The 21,244-nt window shown below is 41.8% G+C and overlaps 1 protein-coding gene across 2 annotated transcripts in view; it reads right to left on the minus strand.

Moving 5' to 3' along the window:
• plcd3a (phospholipase C, delta 3a) overlaps positions 1-20,297 on the minus strand; it is a 31,562-nt gene extending 11,265 nt beyond the window's left edge. Inside the window, exons 1-3 of one of the 2 annotated variants that reach the window (XM_080487087.1) lie at positions 19,902-20,297; positions 6,594-6,761; positions 1,050-1,278 (exon numbers count right to left, since the gene is read on the minus strand). In XM_080487087.1, coding sequence (XP_080343213.1) covers positions 1,050-1,278; positions 6,594-6,761; positions 19,902-19,992 — 488 coding nt within the window. In that variant the 5' untranslated portion in view covers positions 19,993-20,297. Of the gene's footprint in view, positions 1-1,049; positions 1,279-5,963; positions 6,006-6,593; positions 6,762-19,901 lie in introns of those variants that run through there. The other variant, XM_080487088.1, reaches the window with a different exon arrangement.
• Between the last annotated feature and the right edge of the window lie 947 nt (positions 20,298-21,244).

The following is a 21,244-nucleotide window of genomic DNA, read 5'->3' on the forward strand; positions in this document are numbered from 1 at the left end:
CTGTGGCTGCCCTGGAATTTTCCAGTTACTTTAGAGTACCCGCCAAACTTGACTAAACTCCAACACTCCCCCCAACTCGCCACTCGGTGTAATTGTGTGTCTATTTGAGTTTGCCATGTGATATACTTGTGATGTGTCCAGCACGTACTCTGCATTTCACCTGATGGCAGCTGGGATCGGCTCCAGCTCGCAACGACCCTGACTCAGTGAAAGCGGGAACAGGAGATGAAGTTAATTTCGATCTGGTCGATTTAGAATTTGTCATTTGGCCCTTTGTCACAAGCTATTCGCCCAAAGAGCAATATGACTTTTTGAGTTTTCAACAGGTTTTTATAACAAACTTTGCACACTGATCAGGGTCGGAGGAATCGTTTCTCTTTTACTCATCAAGGGTTGGCAAGTTATCTCTTCACCGAGTGGACAAGAGCCACATGAGGCACAAATATAAACTTCAAACTCCAGTTAAAACTGAAATGCGACTTCAGCAGTCTTTGTTAGAAATGAAGAGATCGCCTCCAAAACAGTATTTTTGTTATTCACAGTGAAATTCTCTGTTTGCTTTTTGCCCAACAGCGTTCCGACAGGCTGTCTTGGAGCTCGTGCCCTTTGCCCTGTCGGACTCAAACAGACTCACTCTTGAGCACAATGTCAACGAATGAATCGATTTCAGCAGCATGAGGATTTTAAAGCCCTTAAAGCCGTTAAAGCGTACATGTATTTAGCACATTCTGTGAGACACATATTGCAAAGTGCTACTTTTTTTTGACGTCAGCATTGTTTGATGTGGAAAAGAAAATAGGTGGGGGTTATACACGGAGCTGCTGTGAAGAGCCGATATTCTACCTGATACCTACACTCATATCGTCCTTCGGCTGCGAGGGATTATAATTAATAGTGAAACATTGGCTAAATTTAGAAAGGTTTTTCTTCACCCTCGTCGTTACACCTCACCTTAACTATGCTGTGGACGTGGGAAGGCACATGTGACGGTCACCATAGTGATGTTGCTACTATATTTGTTCCCACATATTGGAAAATGGGCAGGATATTGGTCCAGCTTCTCCTTCTGAGTCATGTTGGCCACGCGCTCCTTCAGCGTGCGGAGGCCTCGCACCCAGCGCTGGGCCTCGTCCTCACCGGGGCACAGCAGGTCCAGGCTCTTCCTGGCTCCCCTGAAGACCACCGTGAAGCACTGGTTCTCTGGCACCGACCCGGAAATACGCCTCAGGGCCTCCGACTTGCAGCCCTCGCGCACACACTCCACCTCGGTCACTGCAACTGGGAACAAAATGGGAAGGAAGTACAAAAAATAAATAAATAAATAAATAAAAAGCTTATGTGGATGAGTAAGCTGAAGTGGCAGGAGGCTGTACCAACAACACATGGAGCAGCAAAAGGTCATGAGGTGTTTCTTTTTTAGACAATCGTAAATCTTAACAAGCAGAGTGACACAGCAATGAGACTGTAACATATAACATGCACGCTCCTCAGTGGGACGCGAAGCACAAACAAGGATATGCAGGTATAACTGTATACATTTATCTCACTACTCTGCAAACAATATCCTCTAAATGCATGATCACAGGACTGTCTTTGAGGCATTAGGCTATTAACCTTTCCACCGTATCTCACAACACCAGGTACAGCGTAGTAAATATAAAAATAACTGAGCTAATTAACTCAAAAAGACACATCTAGCCAGGAGGAAGGAGAACGCAGAGCTGATGCATCCAGTCCTGTTCTCAGGTCAGAGGAGGCAACCGGAGGAACGCACACACACACACACACACACACACACACACACACACACACACACACACACACACACACACACACACACACACACACACACACACACACACACACACACACACACACACACACACACACCTCCAATACCCAGCCCCTCATTCAAGGAGAGAAGACAAGATAGCGGGCAAAAACACAAGAGGCCGTACTCTGCAGGATCATCACATGATCTTCAGGAATATTCATGCACGGCCATCTTTAAGAGTAAAAACTTTTATGTTGAGATCACAGAAAGGCAACAGAAACTCAAATAACCACTTGAAACTGGACAATCGAAGGTCGAATAAAATGTGGTCCGTGTGGAGAGTATGCCGCCACATTCAGATGGTCGGCTCAGAATTTGATGTAAAAAACATGACAGCATGGATCCACCCTGCCTTGTACCAGCTGCTGGGCATGTACTGGAGATTATATTCTCCACATGCTTTTCCTCATTTAAGAAAGTAGACAAATGAAATGACTTAAAGTCACTAAACTCAGGTCAACTGAAACCAAACAGCCTACCTGGATATTGCTGACTATGCTTTTTTCATTATCAGACGTTTCACCGAACAAAGTACAAATATTTCCTCAACTGAGCTTTTCAGGCACTTCAATGAGATCATTTCATGATGCGTTTACATTAATTACTTCCAACCCAAGTTTACATTTATTAGATTTGATTTCCTTCCAGTTTGTAAGTTGGCACTATTTCAATTCAATGAGATGAGAAATGATGAGAACTTTGTGAATCCATCATGGGGTGTTACAAACTTCATGTACATTTCAGAGCCTGCACTTCCTTCACTTATCCTAATCATCAGGCCCCAGTGTGTCCTTCGACTTACATAAGAAAAGCACGTGTTTTCTCCTTTCTGAAAACCATCAGTATCACTTTGCTGTCAACATTCCTCAGCATGACACTGTAAGTCCTCTAATCAGGGTCTTAAGGTGGGTATCATTTCACCAGAGGGGCCACTGCTCAAAAAGAGGTTTAGATTTACAGCTATAAATAATCTCTTAAGCTCATATTTGCAGAACTGCACAGTGAGACTGATAGGGGGGGAAAAAAAAAAAAAAAGCAAACAGACACACAGAGGCTGATGATTCTAACACAACAACTTTATTCAGCTGTGAACCTCCGCTCCTCTCTGAGACGATCCCTCAGTTGGGCGAAACTGTCAGTGCTGACAATAGCCTCATTCTCCTGCTGGAGGTCATAAAATCCTCTGCCGTCCACCTCTTCCAAATCACTCCACATTCCTGCTTTGTGGGTGTCCCAGAGACGTGGCAGAAGTGGCATGTGAGTGTGCGGAGCTGCGTGTTATGAAGCCACGGCGTCAGCTGGAGAGGCGGCGGGAGCTCGGACAGGAGGAATGGAGTTAAACCTTCGCCCAGGAACTTAAGACACGGACAGAGGTTTGGTCCTCCGTCGTGGCGTTATCAGTAGCCGTCCGCTTGGTTGTCATGATTAAAAGGATCGCTAAACTCCGCAACCTCAACCGCTCGCCGTCTATTTCTGGTTACGATCAAGACGGCCTCCACCGCCCACTGGCCCGCAAACCTGCCCACCCACCGGCTCAGTAAGAGGTGGGCAGTGGGTGGGTGGGTGGGTGGGTGGGCGGTGGGGTTGGGGGGGGGGGGGGGGGGGGGGTTCAGGAATAAAATGCATTCCAACATCACAAACAGAGACACAAACACAACAGAGCTGGAAGAGCCAAAGGTCAAAGCTCGAAGGAACGGAACATCAAATCAAATCATATGACACGATTGAACCTTTTTCTTTGTAATAAATCGTCATGGATTTTGGTCATTCTCTACAATCTAATATTATGGCTGCTGACATTGATGTTTCACTATTAAACTCCCTTTTAATCAGGTGTGTGAGCCTGTCTTCAAGTCTCATTGTCTCTCCTTTGAATTGATCTTCCTTCTATTTAAGGTTGGGATTGTCAAACGTATGGCTCGTGGACCAAAACTGCCCACACAAGAGCTTCAGTTCCGACCTGCAAGATGACTTCACAGAGTGTAAGATACAAAGTGGTGTAGCATTAGCATCAAAGCTAAACTCTTAGACTATATGTGTGTGTATGAGTCACAGCATACTAAGCATATATCAAGCATATTACTGAAATTGCCCTAATTTCTTCTGAGGCAAATATTTGGAGTCGTTTCTAGACTACGACATTTTTCCCATATGAGAACAAATGAACTAAAATAATTTGACAGCCCTGATTTAGGTCACCAGTGTCTCTTAAAGAAGTCCTACAAGAGGAGTCCGACATGTGTCCTACATACTGCACTGGCATAATCAAATTAACAGTGAGCAGCTTTCCTCACGAGGAAGAAAAACCCCTTTGAGTTTTTCTTCCTTTTGTTTGGATCCGTTTCACCGTTACGGGTTGCTGGAGCAGATTGTTGTTGGAGGCAACACAGAGAACCCAGAGAAGACACACACACACACACACACACACACACACACACACACACACACACACACACACACACACACACACACACACACACACACACACACACACACACACACACTGGGAAAACATGCAAACTCATCACAGAAAGGCCCGGAACTCAAACCCACGTTCCCACTATGAAAGTGCCAACTATTCCGCCACAGTTTATCATATTTTAATAATATTTCAAAAACTCTCTGATGTTAAGTTGACTTCACTACTATAGCATATCTTCATCACGTGTCAGTCTCAGGGCTCTCTTTACTGTTTCACACAGACCAATGAAGAAAGCTGCCATGCAAAGTGCTCGACGTCCAACAGGAGCGTTTCAGGGACCGTTTGGACAGATGGACACGTCAAGATCGAACCTGTAACCATGCGACCCGCTCGCCCAACCGAGCCACTGCCGCTCCTCTGTGTGAGTCTTATACGATTTTTTTTGGGCACATTTCCAGTAAAAACACTTTGAAGTGGAAGAGGGCAGATCCAGATTTGATGGACGTTTTTCAGTCACACACGTCGGCTGACGAGGCAGCTGATGCAGAAAAGACACTGGATGGTCGCTCACTCACAATGACGTGGGAGGGGAATAGAAATTCAAGCAAACACATACTTTGGATGCATCATTAGGGGTGCAGGATGAGTCATCTGACTTTTGACACCGTTCCTGGAGGCACAGTAGAAATACTCCCTTCTTTATTTACGTCAAATAAAGAAATTAACATGTCGCCTCTGGACACAAGATAAGCAAAATGCGTTTTTATTTCCAGGGGACTTTAATTACTTCAAGAGTGGCAGTATTCAGCGAGTAAAATACAGTGTTTGCAATACTGCAGGACAACATTAACACTAATCTTGTTTATCAGCTTGTGAATAACTTCCCGGAATTTGTATGCAGAAGAGAGAGATACTCGAATATACAGGCCAGAGAGTTTTCCAATTTAAATTTAGTGTCACTTTCTTGTTACGTGTGAATATAGAAACACTTAAACTAACCTGTATTGGACTCGTTCATTATTTCATCTGTCAATGAGAAGCTTCATTCTGATTTCTACACTTTAAATCAGGGGTCAGCCAACACTGAAGCCCCCAATTAAGTATATATTTTTTGTATTTCCCCTGTAAGTATGTATGACTCTCAGTTCAAATCACTGGTTCTTGTCACTATTTAAAATATATTGCATTTGGATAGAAAACAAAAAATCACAGATGCATCAAATATTCAAACAGCCAATTTTTCTTAGAGAAACATTAACTTGGAAATGATTCTGTATTACATATTAAACATCCGCATGAACTTAATTATATTAAGACTTGAACTAAATGTAGGCTATGATCTAGAGTATTTTCCTGTCACTCTTGATGTGGGTTTACGATGAAGTCAGTTCTTTTTTTTTTATGGAGAAATTAGATTTATTGATTCTGTTCGCAAAACTGAAAAGTTAATTCTGTGCCTGAAGCTGCCTGAACAAACAATTTCACAGATTTTTTCTTAAGGATTAAATAAAGCAAAACAAAGATAAATCTGAATTCAGTGAATTTCTTTTTCCCTTTTTTTAAATTTATTTAACCACTAAGTGGGGGAAAATACTTTAAGGCGACCCATTTGTCCATTACAACAGCATAACTTAATACGCATGAGAAAGCGCGTAACAGATCTGTATCTAACGCTGTGAAAACAACATCAACACTGTTTATGCTCACATGTCAGACCGTGCGCAGCCATCTTGAAAACAAATCTCAGGGTCCGAGAAGCTGCTCCGAGTTTCCCCGCTCAGGATGCCGACACGAAGGGAGCGGCTCTTGCGTTACTTCCCCTCACCGACTCCCAAAACTAAAAACAGCTCTGCATTCCCAGCAACTGAAGCAGCAGCGGTAAATAAGAACTGCAGCACAGGTATTAGTAAGAATATGCATTGAGTCATTAGACTTGTAGAGTCCATGATGAGAAGCCTCACTTGGAAAGGAAACCCAGGTCCTTTTAATAAGGACAATTAGAGGAGATCAACCACGCTGAACAACGTGCAGGTCAAATGAATACACAGTATTTCCCCGCAGGCACGTTTCCTTCCTCTTCCCCTCTAATCTGATATCACATTTCCTCATTTTTTATTGTATAAGGCTCTTTAATCACAAGTACGCTCACTTTCTGAGCTCCTTTTTCCCTTCCGACCAACTCCCTTTTCCTCTTGGTCCACTGCTTCTCCTCCACCTTAAAACCCTTCCTCCTGATGATGACTCGTCTGCAGCAGGCAGCCCACACACACTCGCTCCTCCGAGCTCCCTTTACAGCCCTGCCCGACCCCCGGAAAGCTCCAGCCGGGCCAAACTCACATGTCTGCCGGGCTTTGGCTTTGCGCGAGCTCTTGGTGGACTCGCACCACACGGTGAGTCCGTCCTCCAGCAGCCGCAGGTTTCGGCTCTTCTTCCACCTGGAGGAGCGAACTTTGACCATGCTGCAGCCCTGCATCATCACGCGTATGTCCTCGTTGTCCAGAAGCCCTGCAGGACACACACACACACACGCACACACACATACACGCACACACACACACACACACACACACAGACACACACACATACACACAACAAAACACAAACACATTATTATAAGCATCAGAACATCATTTTATCATGATCTCATGCTCTTGTGTGGCATACCTTGGAGATATATTCCTCACCAAAATATATACGTTTTTAAAAGCAAATAAGGTTTCTTAAAAACGCGTTTTTCGTTTCCATAAAAATGTTCATGGAGTCTCCACAGAGACGTTTCATACTAATGAGAACTTGATTCTAATTTTTGACACTGGAGGGACACAGCTTATCATTTACTATGAGACGTCGGAGCAGCGATGTCCAATCTGGGAACCCGTCTGAAGGGGCCGTCATAAACCGGATGATATTATGCTGGTAAAATGCTCATTTAATGTTAAAAGCATAAACGTGTGAGTGAGATTTCCAAACACGATGATTCCTTCATCATGTGGAATCTGAATCCGTGTCCAGATTCTGTGCATCGGCCAATTGACTATTATTGAGCAAGTTCTTGGAATGGGTGAAGCCTTTCAATGGAACATGAAGTCAATGCGATTCACCCATAAACAGCTCTACTCCCCATAAAATCTCTATTTATATTTATTTGGCTCTAATTTAACATTTATGTGACACTCAAACAAAATTAAGAATTTACAAGCATTTCTGCATATATTTAAAGTGCTGGCTTCTAAAAAATTACGCAAGTGACCACTTACTTTAGCACAATAATAAAAATGCCACAAAACTGAATAATCATTTTGTTCATCTTTAAACATGAGCTCTTATTGGTTGCAAAAAAACCAGAGTGATTATTAGTGAAAACATCCCCTGAAACCAAACACAGCTCCACTGAAGGTCATGTTTTGCTTTACGACAGGGAGTAATGACACAATTATCTGCTGCTTCTTTGAAAAACTGTGTTGCAAGAGGTGCAATAACGCTTGCATCACCTTTTTCCCAAAACACTTGGATGTTCTCGTTGACTCGCGAGAGCGTTTCTCTATGTTGCACTTTCCAACTGTGTTTTTATCGTTCAATAGAATGAATTCAGTGTCACATCGGCTCAGTTTAGGAGGCAAACCACCTGAAACTCGCCAGTTTTTCAGCTTTGCAGCGGGTGTTGATTTCAGGCTCACTCTCCTTCAGCTTTGTCTGCTTTTTAGGCTGAACTCATAAATATAGTCAACACATTCCTGCTTACACAATACACCTCAGGTTGTGTTGTATACACAAAGCTTAGACGACACGAACAATGCTTGAGACGCGCAGGACGGGGCTGCTGTGAATGGTTTTGAACCGTGGCTCCAAATGTGATAAAGTGTTTTTTATCTGGGTTTTTTTACACATGAAACTTAAATTAATGGAAAAAAACAATAAGCCGATTGACCTGCTTGGATGTAATTCAGTGATGATTGGCAGATTTACTGCTCAGTGGCAGCAGCAGCACGCTGCAGCAGGCTGTTTGAACTGTTATATTGCGGAAAGTTGTAATGTGTTTTTCTGGCTGTGGCATTTATACGAGTGCTCCCTCGCTGTTACCATCCATGGAAATGTAATCAAGAATGACTCACAGTCAGAGAGGCTGAAAGCCTCTGATCGAGGAGATGTATTATTCGTCGCAAAAGCTGAAAGAATCAGAGCAACCGGACAAATTAATCAACAATTGTTTGTTTGCAGCTCTTTAAAAACAAAGTGGGGATTTATTTCTCTTTTTTCAGGACAAATCAAGCAGTCTGAAGACCTTGACCTCGAGTTTTGAGTTAGAATAATGCTTGAATCTTGCACTAACTACCTTGATTTCTTGTATTCCTTCCTTTTTAGTGCAAGAAAATACACACAGTAAACTGTCTAGTAAGGCATATTTAGGCTCCTTCTTTGCAAATTACACCTTATATAATCAACGATTTCATAGGTGGAGGCAGTTTTTGACAGAAATTCACTGAAATGGCCATGAAATTTTGAGATTCCTGGATAGAAACGGTGTGTGTGTGCGTGTGTGTGTGTGTGTGTGTGTGTGTGTGTGTGTGTTTTTAAACTTTTCACTGGAGTTTCATGAATATAAATGGACCGCAAGGCTGTGATTTCTCTCTCAAAGTGTGAAAAAGTTGGAAAATAGTCTCAAACAAATAATCAGATTTGAAAATCTTGGAAACAATTCAACGTGCGCCCCACAAAGGACTAACTAACTGATGAACTAAATAAATAATAAATACAGACAGACTGAGCAAATTCAGGAGTCTGGTGGAGCGTTTACGATGACTTTGGGCGCTGAGCCTGAGGAGAGTTTGTTTGCACTGCAGTTCCACCAACTCTCTCTGCGAAGGTCCAAACAGGACAGATTCACCCGAGGCAATCCAATACTGTGGAGTGGACTCTCTAAACTTGTGAAAAATACACACTATTCCTGCAACTACTCCAACAATAATTCACTGAGTGAAGATGCTTGGAGAATTTTTCTACATTTCTACATTTTTTGGGGGGGAGAGGAGAGGTAAATATTGGCTTACCAGTGAAACATTAACTTGATTTAAAGGGGATTTAAATGTTCTATAAATAACGTGGGAAAAGTCTAAAACTGAACCACAATGGACACATTTTAACATTTGTAAACTTTGGGAATAAATGTTTCCCACTGTGATTAAGTTGAAGTGTCATGAATTGTCTTTATTTATACTAATTCCATTGAATTTCCATTTTTCTTCTGTGATTGTCATCGTCTCATTATTATTAGTTTGGAATGAACCAGGAAGAACTGAGGAAGTTCTCAAATCTGAACCCTTCACTCAGTAAAGGCTTAACGAAACATGCAATGTTTCACGTGTCCAGCATAAAATACTCAATAGAGCTAATAGATAAATGTACCATGCAATTGTGATTTACAACACTGAATGCATTTTTAGGAGTTTGTGAATAGTTCACAGGCAGAGCACTGGCTGCAGGTCATTTGCATAATTGATTGGGAATGTGGGAGAGTGGGCAGTCAGCACAAGCAGAGGGCAGAGGAGCAGAGCCACACAGTCTCTATCCTCTTTCTGTCTATCTCTATTGTTATAAGAATTATTGAAATGTATTTCTGTTGGAAACTAACTTCCCAGATGATCCCAGTTCAGTATACAAGATGCCTACATTTATAATAAGTGGGAGTAGTTGGACAAACTTAGAAAATGGAAAAATTAGGGATGCACCGATACCGATACCAGTATCGGGTATCGGTTCGATACCAGGCATGAGTACTTGTACTCATAAAGCTGTCACCGATACCATGTTATCTTACAGTATATGTGGCAGGGCCAAAAAAAAAAAACTAATTTTGAATGTCAGTACATCACAATGTAGGAATGTTGTTCAAATAACATCTGTGGAAAAAAAGAAATGTGTGTATTGGCCTAAGTACTCGGTATCGGTGAGTACTCAAATGCAAATACTCATACACTACTCACTTTGGAAAAAAAGTGGTATCGGTGCTTCTCTAAGAAAAATGTATGCTTTTGTGCTTGTAAACAAATAGTTTGCTGGTTGACCCATGTAAGTACAAGAAAAAAATATATATGTATGTTTTTACATTTGTTTTATATTTCTATTGGCTTTTATTCATGGCGAAGACAGTTGCAGAGGCATTTTATCAGCTGGACACCCTCCGGTTTTATTTACGGAAGTTTAATTAACAGACATCTTTCTCTTTGTTCCTTTATCTCAGACTGTTGACTTTGTGACAGAACATGTGATGAAGCTTAGAGTTCAGGCCGGCTCAGGTCACCGAGGACTTCTTATTTTTTTCAAATGCACTTTGCTTCTTAATTTTCTCATTCTCCACACAATCATGTCAAGGTTGCATGTCTGCATAGCTGGAGCATTGCAAAATAAAACTGGGTTAAAACGCTTGTATTCCGTGTTTGTGAGTTTAACTTGACCCACCAATGCGATGAGTCCATGTTGACATATTTCATTTTCACACAGTACTCCATCCATACTTCAGCTATGATTGAAATGACCTCCATTATTTCATAAACCCACTCACAATTTCGTAAATACATGTTATTCTGTAGCCTATTAAATCAGGCCTGATGTTTTCCTGTTTCTGTAGGAACCTGTGCCTCCAAACTACTTTAGCCTGTTAGATAATAAATACTGGGCAAGCACTTTGCAGACATTCATCTTTGCTTCTTTAGCCGAGCTGAACGTGGCCTCTGACAGAGTTTCCTTTCAGTCCTCTTGAAAAAAGCAGCTCCAGCAAGGTCTCGTCAAATCATCCTTCAGGGTTTCTCTTCGGTTCACCTCCGAAGATTTGTCCACACACAGTTGGAATACTTTCTTTCTCTGTCCCCCGAAGCACAGCCCTCAGAGAGTCAGTGCCAAATGGTTTATAGAGGTCCTCAGAGGCCCTCAGAAGCTACAGTATGAAGAGACTGCCTTCGCCTCCCTCCCCCCTCTGAAAAAAAAAAAACCCCAGAGTGCAACCATGGATTTCTCTTCATCGGGGTCGAACACAAAGACACCCCCTACCAATCCCCCGTCCATAACAAGCCTGTTTTCCCAGGCTGAGCACCCGGAGCTGATTAACTGCAGGTCATCGACCACGCTAAGCTGCCCGAACTGGCTGTTTCCACCCAGCCGCTCCACATTCTGGCTCACCCACCTTGTAACTTTAATATTAACTCACAACAAGTGAGTACAAGACTGCGATTGTGTGCCTGCGATTTCCAGCACGCAGCTCCTTTTAACAGAAGCTCATTCTCTCTTGGGCCCAGCCTCCCCTGCCTCTGTACAAAACGGAGTGATGGGTCTGAGTCTCCGGCCGGACAGCCGAATTGTGTTTTCCTTTCATCGTCCCCTGCAGAAAATCTGGTTGACATCCACTTCATCAGCTGGTCAGGTCCCTGCATGGCAACTGTATAGCAACCCCGCTAATTTATTCAAACGCAAACATTTCAACATGGCACTGGTGTAAGAGGAGGGGAAACAAACTCCATTGTCAATGTTGAAGTGGAGAGAAACCTGAAGCGAGAGGGAGTCCACAGAAAAGCTGCCCAGTCAGAATGGCTCACAATATTTAGTGTAGATGTGATATGATGATCACAAGTTTCTAAAGTTAGCATTGGAGACAAAAACAGCAAAAAAAATAGCACTTCTACATGCATATTTCTCCATGTTGTAAAGATACACATGATATTTTTCAGCCTAATGCAAACATTACTATTCTACAAAGCTCGCAAAGCTAACATGCTAATGCTAAGTAGTGATTTTTACAGTCTATGAAAGTCTATCAAAATACGGTATCGGTATATCAGTACAGAATAATGTATACTTTAATAAGAAATGACAACACAGTGTTGATTAAAACATTTTTAGCTTTATGCTAACTAAAAGGTTCCCATTGGTAAAGCTAACCTGCTAACGTTAGGCATGTTTGCGTTTTGAGGGCGATATTTCAAAGACGGTTCCTAATCAATATATTTGTGAAAAGAACAGCTTTAGTGCAATAACCGAGATAAAGGCTTTTCAGAAATAGACTTTTAAATCCTCAGGCTAATGCTAGCATCCGCAGACTAAAAAGCTCACAATGGAAAACTAAATATGCTCGTGTTAAGCAGAAATATTATGTAATGGGGAGATTTGGGGGAATATTATTTACAAGTTGTTACTAAATTAAAGTACTGGAGAAATAAAAAAAATTGAAAAAAATAAAACGTTACATGAATACATGTAAGACTGTCAACTTAATGCCAACATTATTTTCTCTATTATCTCACCACAAATCTCTTGAAGCATTTGCCAACTCCATCTTAACGTTTCAGTTTGACGATCTTTTGCAGCTATTTTGACATAAATTACAACATGGCGCAGATTTTCTTTAATCATGTTAACGCTAAATGGAAGGCTAAGGTGTCTAACATCTTGTGTGGATATCTTGGATATCCTGATTCCGTCTTTCATCTCCACCATAGCTGTTAAAATAACCCAGTTGGAATCAATGCAGTGGCCCACCTCTACAACTAGTATGGCCAAATCAGGTCCATGTGTCAACAACTGATTAGAAAAAAAAGAAGAAAAAAAACGTCAAACAAAAGAAGTTTCTGCCGGATCAGCTGTGAGAAAACAACAAACACTGAAGTGAATCTCCTGAGGAACATTGTTGTGGAGCGGCCGCGGGGGGCTTCCAGGCCAAGAGGAGGATCAGATAAAACCAAACAACTTCATCAGCTGGTCAGAAACGGATTGTGTCTGCATGAGTCCTCTTCACGCAGGGCCGCATACCAGCTCCTCCGAGGACACGGTTCACATTTCTCTCAGCATAACAACTGTCACGAGAGCCGGCGAGCAAAGATTCAACGCTCGTTTATAGATAGGCGAGGCGGGAGTGTTGTGGATACGATATGTGTGTAATTAAAGTTTCTCAATTTGGTCCCACAGCTGTCCACAACGAAACAAGCTGAGGCGTGCAAGGATGCCCCTCCGAATGCAAGATTAACAAAATCAAGAAAAATCACATGTTGAGCGATGAATCTGAGGAAGCCTTATCTAATCTGAGAGCACTTTCCACCCCCGATAAAATCAAACAGGATCAGAAACAAAATGCAAGACTTCCTGTGAATGGAGCAAAACATGGAATGGAGTCTTTCTATCCACTTCAAAATAAGCAGCTTTCAGCTAAGCGTGCTCTTTGTCCTTGAATCGTTGACCTCACACAGTCTAAATGAGGTTGAAGCACAGTAATCCTTCCCAATGTACCAAAGAAATCTATCTAAAAGACATGAAATTCCACAAGATGATAAATACTGAGTGACTACCAGCAGCATGTATGAAGAAGTGTGTTTTTTCCCTTTCACGGGGTCACAACCACAGAGTCACTGACACTCGCACCGCAGACTCGTAAAATCGTACAACTGCCCGTCGTGCAGGATTCACTCCCTGGTCTCCCACACTCAAGGTCAAGACTCTGAGAGAATACGGTCAACCTCTGTAGGGCTTTAGCTTTTGGTTCACAAGACAACAGCGTGAGGGGGTCAACGAAGACACGAGTTTTTGAAAGAAGCCTCAGGGGTGCAACGCTTTCGAAATGCACCGCTCTCTGTCTCCATGGAAACAGGGGAAAACACAACTTTTATGAAACCCGCTCAACAATGGCAGTAAATTGTGAATAATATAAAGGTATTTTAAAATCCTTTTTAATCCAATACGCACAAACACAGTGGATGAAGGTGACAGATGACAAGAATGACAATATAGCATGCAATTAAACTCAAAACCTCAAATAAACTAAAACACACATCATTTAGAGTGTATGTGCACTATAATATAATGCAATTGGTGTTTTTGTACAGTAGCTGAGGGATCAGTTAATCCTTCTCATTCCTCTTATGATCACAATACCATTGCACATCAGTCGTAAACAAAAATAAATACAGACTTATGTGGGATTGAGGCTCTTTAACACCCGGTAATGTTATAAAAGAGAGCTTTTCAATGTGTGAGGGATTACTCACCGCCCCCACCCCCCACCCCACAGCTTGAAACCCCACAACTTCCTGACTTTTTTACATTAATAACTTCTGCGTTGCTAAAATAAAGACTATTTTTTTAACCTGCACTTATTTTCTTTGCGCATAATATCTTCTGAAATGTAAGAAGGAAGCTACAAGATGGAAGAATGCTTAGAAATCTTGTCTGACAGCGAGTTGTGGGTTTGAATCCAGGTCTTTCTGTGTGGAATTTGCATGTTCTCCCTGTGAGGTGTGGGTGGGGGGGGGGGGGGGGGGTTATTCCCAGGGGTTTTCCCCTCTGACAGTCAAAACATCTTGGACGTGACGTTCTCAGGCGATCCTAAAATGTCTGTAGTTGTAAATGTAACCGTCTCTCTGCATTCACCCTGTGACGGACTGGTGACTGTCCACGGTTCATGGATGGATATAAAACTGTAATCCCATCGACCCCCAGATTAACATAGAACACTGCTGAGCCATCACATCACGTTTGGAGTGCATGGGTGTAATCTGTGACTCTATACCGTCTTCCTGAGGTTGTTCTGCCGGGAGGCGATGACAGTCAACAACTGGAGACTGTCTCAATACAAATCCACCACCTCTCTGGATTTTCTCAAAACTATTAAGGCCTCGCTCACATGTCTACGGGGGGAAACGGGGCCTAAAAATGAGGTATAATCTTCTCACAATCAATATAATGTATCAGCATAATAGCCATTGTATTATTCATAAAACATATTAGTTATTCCCAAAGCATTGGTCGGTGTCGTGGTTTGTATCCAGGGATGGGGGGGGGGGGGGTCAACCCGCGGCTCGCGAGCCACATGCGGCTCTTTGCCTGCCGGTATGCGGCTCTTTGATCCATTACTGAAATCATCAGAGTGCGGCTCCTCCAAGTATTAATAGTTCCCATGTGAAACTCACACTTCGGATTTTGTTAAGTGGTACTTGAATGCGCCACTTAGCGCACAGCGCCATGGACCGCAGCATCCCTCTCACTCACTTCACAGTCGCTGCTGAGCTGTATATGGCAGGTCGGGCTAGTTAGAGCATACAATGGCAAGTAGACCAAGGCTCAGGTACAGAGACACTTCAGATATGGAGCAGGTTGGAGTTAACTGGTAGGTCAGACCCCGATACACAGTTGAGAAACACCTGCTGAGAGCAGCGTCGTAAAGTTCTGGCATCAATAACTCTTTAATGAAATGTCATCAACACACAAATGACGCCTCTTTTCCATCGGTGTGAGTTGGCAATATGCTACAAGCTCTTTTTTTTATTTTTTTTGTACAAAGTGTCCGTCTATGGAGCAGCAGAAGGAACATTGTTGTTCAGCAGAGTGTAGGGACCGTCTGCAAATTACAAACCGCTGCAAAAGCGACGACATATACCATAAAAATACCTAATAACCTGACTGGTATTCAGTGCAGTGTCATCAAAATCTGCTTCACTTGATCATACTACAACGCTTGATTTGATAGTGATATATGGTTTCTGGTATTTGTCATCGCCGTTGTAGTGGTTTTGCAATTTTCACACATTTTTGTGGGCTGGGGGGGGATGAAATTATTCCTGTTGATGATGTAAATCCACGCCTTGCCAACTGTTGTCTAACTTTTGTAATTCCACATGGAAATGTGTCATACATAACGTATGACACACGTATGCCATTTTGTGTCTGTGTGAGAGGGGGAGTTTATTTGTCAGCCCAATTTGCATGATGTGGCTCCTTGTAGTGCCACCGTAATGTTTGTGGGACCAGCCTCAGAGACTCGATAGTTAAAAGTCTGACACAGAGACGGTTGCCTGTGAAGGAAGAAGTCAGAGTGGTCCCGTGGCGCCACATGACACCCCGGCCTCTATACTCACTCCATTCCCAGGTGTAGGTGGCAGATCTGTGTGGTGGTTTCCACCTTGTGGGAGTAAGTCAGGATTAAAACACACCGCGCAGACCGGGCGGCTCGAAGGCCGCTCGGCTGATTTATGACGACACATGGCGGTATGGGGTCGGCGTGGTGACCTCAGCGGCTTCATTATTTAGCATTAGTAGCGGGCGATCAAATATAGCGTTGGCAGTTGCGTATTCCACTTTCGGGCACAGAGATACGGTTTCATAACCCAGTAATGCTTGAACAAGAGTGTGCATAGTGGCGGAGTTTGAACACGGCCAGCTTCCCCAGTGCGCGCACACGCACGCACACACACACACACACGCGCGCGCACACACACACACACACACACACACGCACGCACACACACACACGGCTGTGCAAACATTAAAAAAGAGGTGCTCTGTTTCGGGGGAAAAAACAAGCGTTTTAGACCAGTGGTTAGCAATTTGAGTGGCTGCCAAGAATCACTGGGTGGCCTGAGGCTTTGGCGACTCTCGGGTTGACAAACATTTCAAAGAAACCGTGCAATAATGAGCGATTGTTTACAAGTTCTTTAAAACCTCTAAAATGCTAAGCTACGGGTTAGCATTGTGAAGCCCACAATAAAGAAGAAATATTCATTATGCCTCTGGTTGTTTTTGTTTTCACATTCAGAACAACCCTGAGCAGCTTTTCATGATCAAGTCTTAAAAAACAATGTTCAGAACTCAAGTCAGCTCATTCCGTCCACCTTCGTCTGCGTTCAGCTTCCAAAAGCCTTTCTTTCACCTCGATTTAGGACACTTCCAAGAATATGTGTAACCTGAGAACTTTTACCCTGTTGCTGAAAGACATTTCTATACCTCACGACTTTAAAGTTAATATGAGGATACAGCATCACGTCGGATTTAAACAATCAAATCTCTTGCAAAGTGACGTAAAAGTGAGCAACACCACACGTATTTGACCATTTCTAGCTGAATCGGCTCGATGCGTCATGAAGTACTACCGTCCTACGAACACAGTGAGACGTTTAAAGAAAGTACATGTCATAGCGCTTACTTCTCTGTATCAATCAGGTGCAGTAAGTGAGAATAATTTGGTAAAGCAAAGCAGCCAAACATTGTGGCCTCTATGCTTTTACGGGAAATACAAAAAAAAATAACACCTGACTCAATTTACCAAAGAAGAAAACATGAAGTGATGCATAAGTTATCAATAAAAGGTTAATAATGACATGTGTGGTAGTAATTTGACACCAGCCTCATCAGCTGCTAATCCAAGCAGCGTCACAACAATTTATGTGACTGATAATACAGTGTAAAACATAAACAAAACAAAAAATAGTAAGGAATTACAATTGCTGTTTATAAGATGTATTTTGAGGAATTCTACTTTTATGAGTATCACTTCCAAGTATCTAATCCCACTCATAGTTAAGTACCAATTCATACCATGTAATCGATTACTTTCGAAAGCCTACGATGCCAGTGATTGTGTCCACAATTTCAATTAATATTGAAGAACTGGAGGTAATAAGTTCATCCTTACCTTCTTCTTGAAGTTTATTCAAAGTCGTTTATAGAAATCTAGTGAGAATCTAACTTGAGTTTTACCTACAAATATTAAAATATGAGTGAGTTTCACATATTCCAACATATTATAAGGCATAAATGTTTTAGAAAGATGTTGATTTAAGTCTGAATTATGCCCTAAAATATGATTGAACACCTCGAGTTCAAGTTCTCATGTATTTGAATAAGTGTCCTAAAACTGAAGTATTCCTACACATGCTAATACAATAATAGACATTTTTATCTACTTTAACATTTACGTGTGAAATGCTTTCAATGCAGACGTCTTAACATTGTCAATTGCCTGTTATTGATGATGCAACAGCTGAAAAGTGACTATTAATCGCAGTACACTTTACTTGTAACACTGGTTGTACTTATAGATTAATGTAATAATGCCAAAAAACACAATAACTTTCCAAGATTGAAATTAAATATTGCAGTGACTGTCACAATAACATTTGCCATTAAGTTATTCAGTCATTTCATTATTGGATGGCTCCTATATTATTGAAGTGCATTGGAAATTAAATGTATTATTTTGAAATATTCATTGAAAATGTAGTAAGTGCCGCAAATAATGTAATAATACATTAACAGGAATGCATTTTTTTTTACAATCAAAGATTTTTTTTTGGTGCAGTTTTTGATCCGTTTTCTTATAGATATAGTGGATGATATAGTCGTCATTCATTCATTGAGCGGTCTCCCACTCATTTGATTGTTTTATCACATACGTCATTGGCTTTATAACATTATTGCTATGATTGCTCTTCCAATAACAGAAAAAGCAGCTTTCATACTAGTGAGAATTTCCCCACCACTTTACTGTGTGAGATCAAACTTTTATTTGTGCCACAAAAACAAAATAGTTCAAATTGGACACGACTTGTCTTGATTTGTGCATATTTACAGTGTTGCTCAGCAGGTGAGGGTTTCATGTTGAGGTGTGGCAGAACGGGAATTGGGAACTTTGAGGAGCCTGAGTCACAGCAGGGAGCCAAAGAGCAGCTTCAGCTCCTCACCAACACATGACCACTCCCACTACACCCACACACACACACACACACACACACACACTCACTCACTCTTTGATATATCTGGGACCGGCCATCACCCGCTGATTGCCAACAGCCTCAGACACTTTCCGTAAAAGCTCTTTTAAAATCTGCTGAACTCCACCGGTGTCTGAACTGTGGAACCATTGAGTTACTGTCAAGTTTACAGATGAACAACACATATAAAACGCTCGAACGTAGATGGAAAACACTTCACAGGCAAAAAAGAAATACTTTACAAATACTTACATTAATGCAACCAAGCTGTATTTTGGGGTACTTCTCAATTACTAGTATTTAAGTACAATTTACACCATTTTTTTTCTTTTATAGTAGATATATACTACTGCTACTGAGCGCTCCTCCAATGTGAATTAATATCTAAACCTTTTGTATACAATAAGTTTATTCTCATAAAAAAATTACTTTTTTCTAAAACCAAAGATAAATAAAGTTGATAAAAAGTACTTCTTCTTATCAAGAAGTACTTCTTATCAACTTTATCGATTGTGTTGTTTGTGTACTTGTGTTTCAAATGTGAAATGACTTGAATGTCTCATATAAACAGTGCAATAAAATGCAGTTAAAAAGTCACCAATCACTTGAGTGGTTAAGTACTTAACTTTAACGTGGAACTGAGTACAAGTGAAGTAAAATAGCTGTGGTTTGTACTTGAGCATACATTAAATAACAAATACTCATAATGCTGTAATTAAACAGTGTTTCTAAGTGTTTTACCTTTATGAGCGTTTTATTATGTACTTACTATCACTCATACTAAAGTGCAATCTAACCCACGCATTGTGCTTTATATATAAATTACTACTTAATTTAATACTCAAACCTTTGGATCTGCAGTCATTGCGTGGATATAATATAATGTGGATGTTTTATATCTAAAGTTGTTCACAAAGTGTCATTTTTACGCACGGTGTTTGGAGAGCAGAGATTTCATATGCACTATATAGGTGAAATGAATGACATTAACATGTAGTTGAAAAGTAACTAACTGTGATTGATTACAGTTCAAGCCAATCTGACAGAATCTGAGTACAGATTTTCAGTTCTCTTTCCAGAGCTGATGAGGAACGCGCAGCTCCCGTGTGGAGGTTTTCCTTACCGAGCCTCTTCATGTGGTCAGCCGTCTTCTCCTCCACTTTCCCCCGCTGCTCCCCGGGACTGGCGGTCGGTGCCTTCCCACTGCCCCACATCACAGCAACCTACGGCGAAGCTCCAAGGCAAAAATGCACGCGGGGTGCAACTATACGGAGACTTTCGTCGCGCGTAAAGTTTGGATCTTTCTACGCGTGAGCGCGCAGGTGTCTTGGCGCTGCCCCCCAAAAGACCCTGGTCGCTCCCAGAGAGTGGGTAATAGAGGGAGAGAGAAGGAGAGAGGGGCAGCTGAGTGCAACAGTTATTCCTTTTCCACATGTGTAAAGTCCCTCCCCGGCGGTGCTCTCCATGCCTGTGCGCAACATGAGTCCAAACAAGGCGCGCACACCTCCTCCTCTTCCTCCTCCTCCTCCTCCTCCTCCTCGTCCTGAACCACCCAGCAACAAGAAGCTGCGCTGCTCTGAATCTATGCAAGTTGTGCAAACACACAATCAACGGAACTTCTTTGAAAAACTTTTTTTTTAAACGGAAATAAACAATCGGGGAACAGAACTTGATAGAGATGAAACAACCAGGTCCCTTCAATATTGACTGTACTAAGTGGATATTGACTTTATTTTCCACTTTTTTTTCGGGGGGTGGGGGGGGGGGGGGTTCTCTGTCTCTGTCTCTCCCACATGTCTCTGTTTCATTGATCTCCTGAAAATCTACTTTTTGTTCAAATTGGGCAAAACAAAACCAACATGATCTTCCGACTGTAAATGATAACAGAATGTATCATTATTGCAGTTTCTACATCGAAAACACACAGAAACAACCTCAAAGTGAAATTAGGGAAATATCAAGTTGAGTTCTGCATTTCTTCATCTTACTTTTAGATTTAACTTTCATATTTTAAACTTTTCTTTATATTATACAACTTTACACGCAGCGATTGACATCTCTTCAAACCAATGGTAATTGGGGAGCACACAGGGTGGCCAATCAGATTGCAGGAGGGGGCGGGGCTTTATTAAGGCTCAGCTGATCATAAAGGTTTCATTTGTCCTATTTTCTGCAGTGAAAGTTATAAATCATCTTTTTAGTTATTCAAACTGGCTTCGTGATTACATTTAACACACATCATGGTTAAAATAAAGCTTGCTTCAGTTTTTTTTCTTTGTTTGAAACATGATTTGAAGCTCTGTAAAAAGAGGGGTTGAGTCAGAGGAAAAGTCTAAAGTTTATAGTTATTACAACTCCCAAGTGTCAGTGAATGAGGAGGCAGCGCCCCCTGTTGGCCACTTGATGGAACTCTCTGGAGCTGTACAACAACAATCAATTCTGTAATGCCAAATTCATCACCCACAC

Source organism: Lipophrys pholis (assembly GCF_963383615.2).
Source record: "Lipophrys pholis genome assembly, chromosome: 19".
NCBI lineage: Eukaryota > Metazoa > Chordata > Actinopteri > Blenniiformes > Blenniidae > Lipophrys > Lipophrys pholis.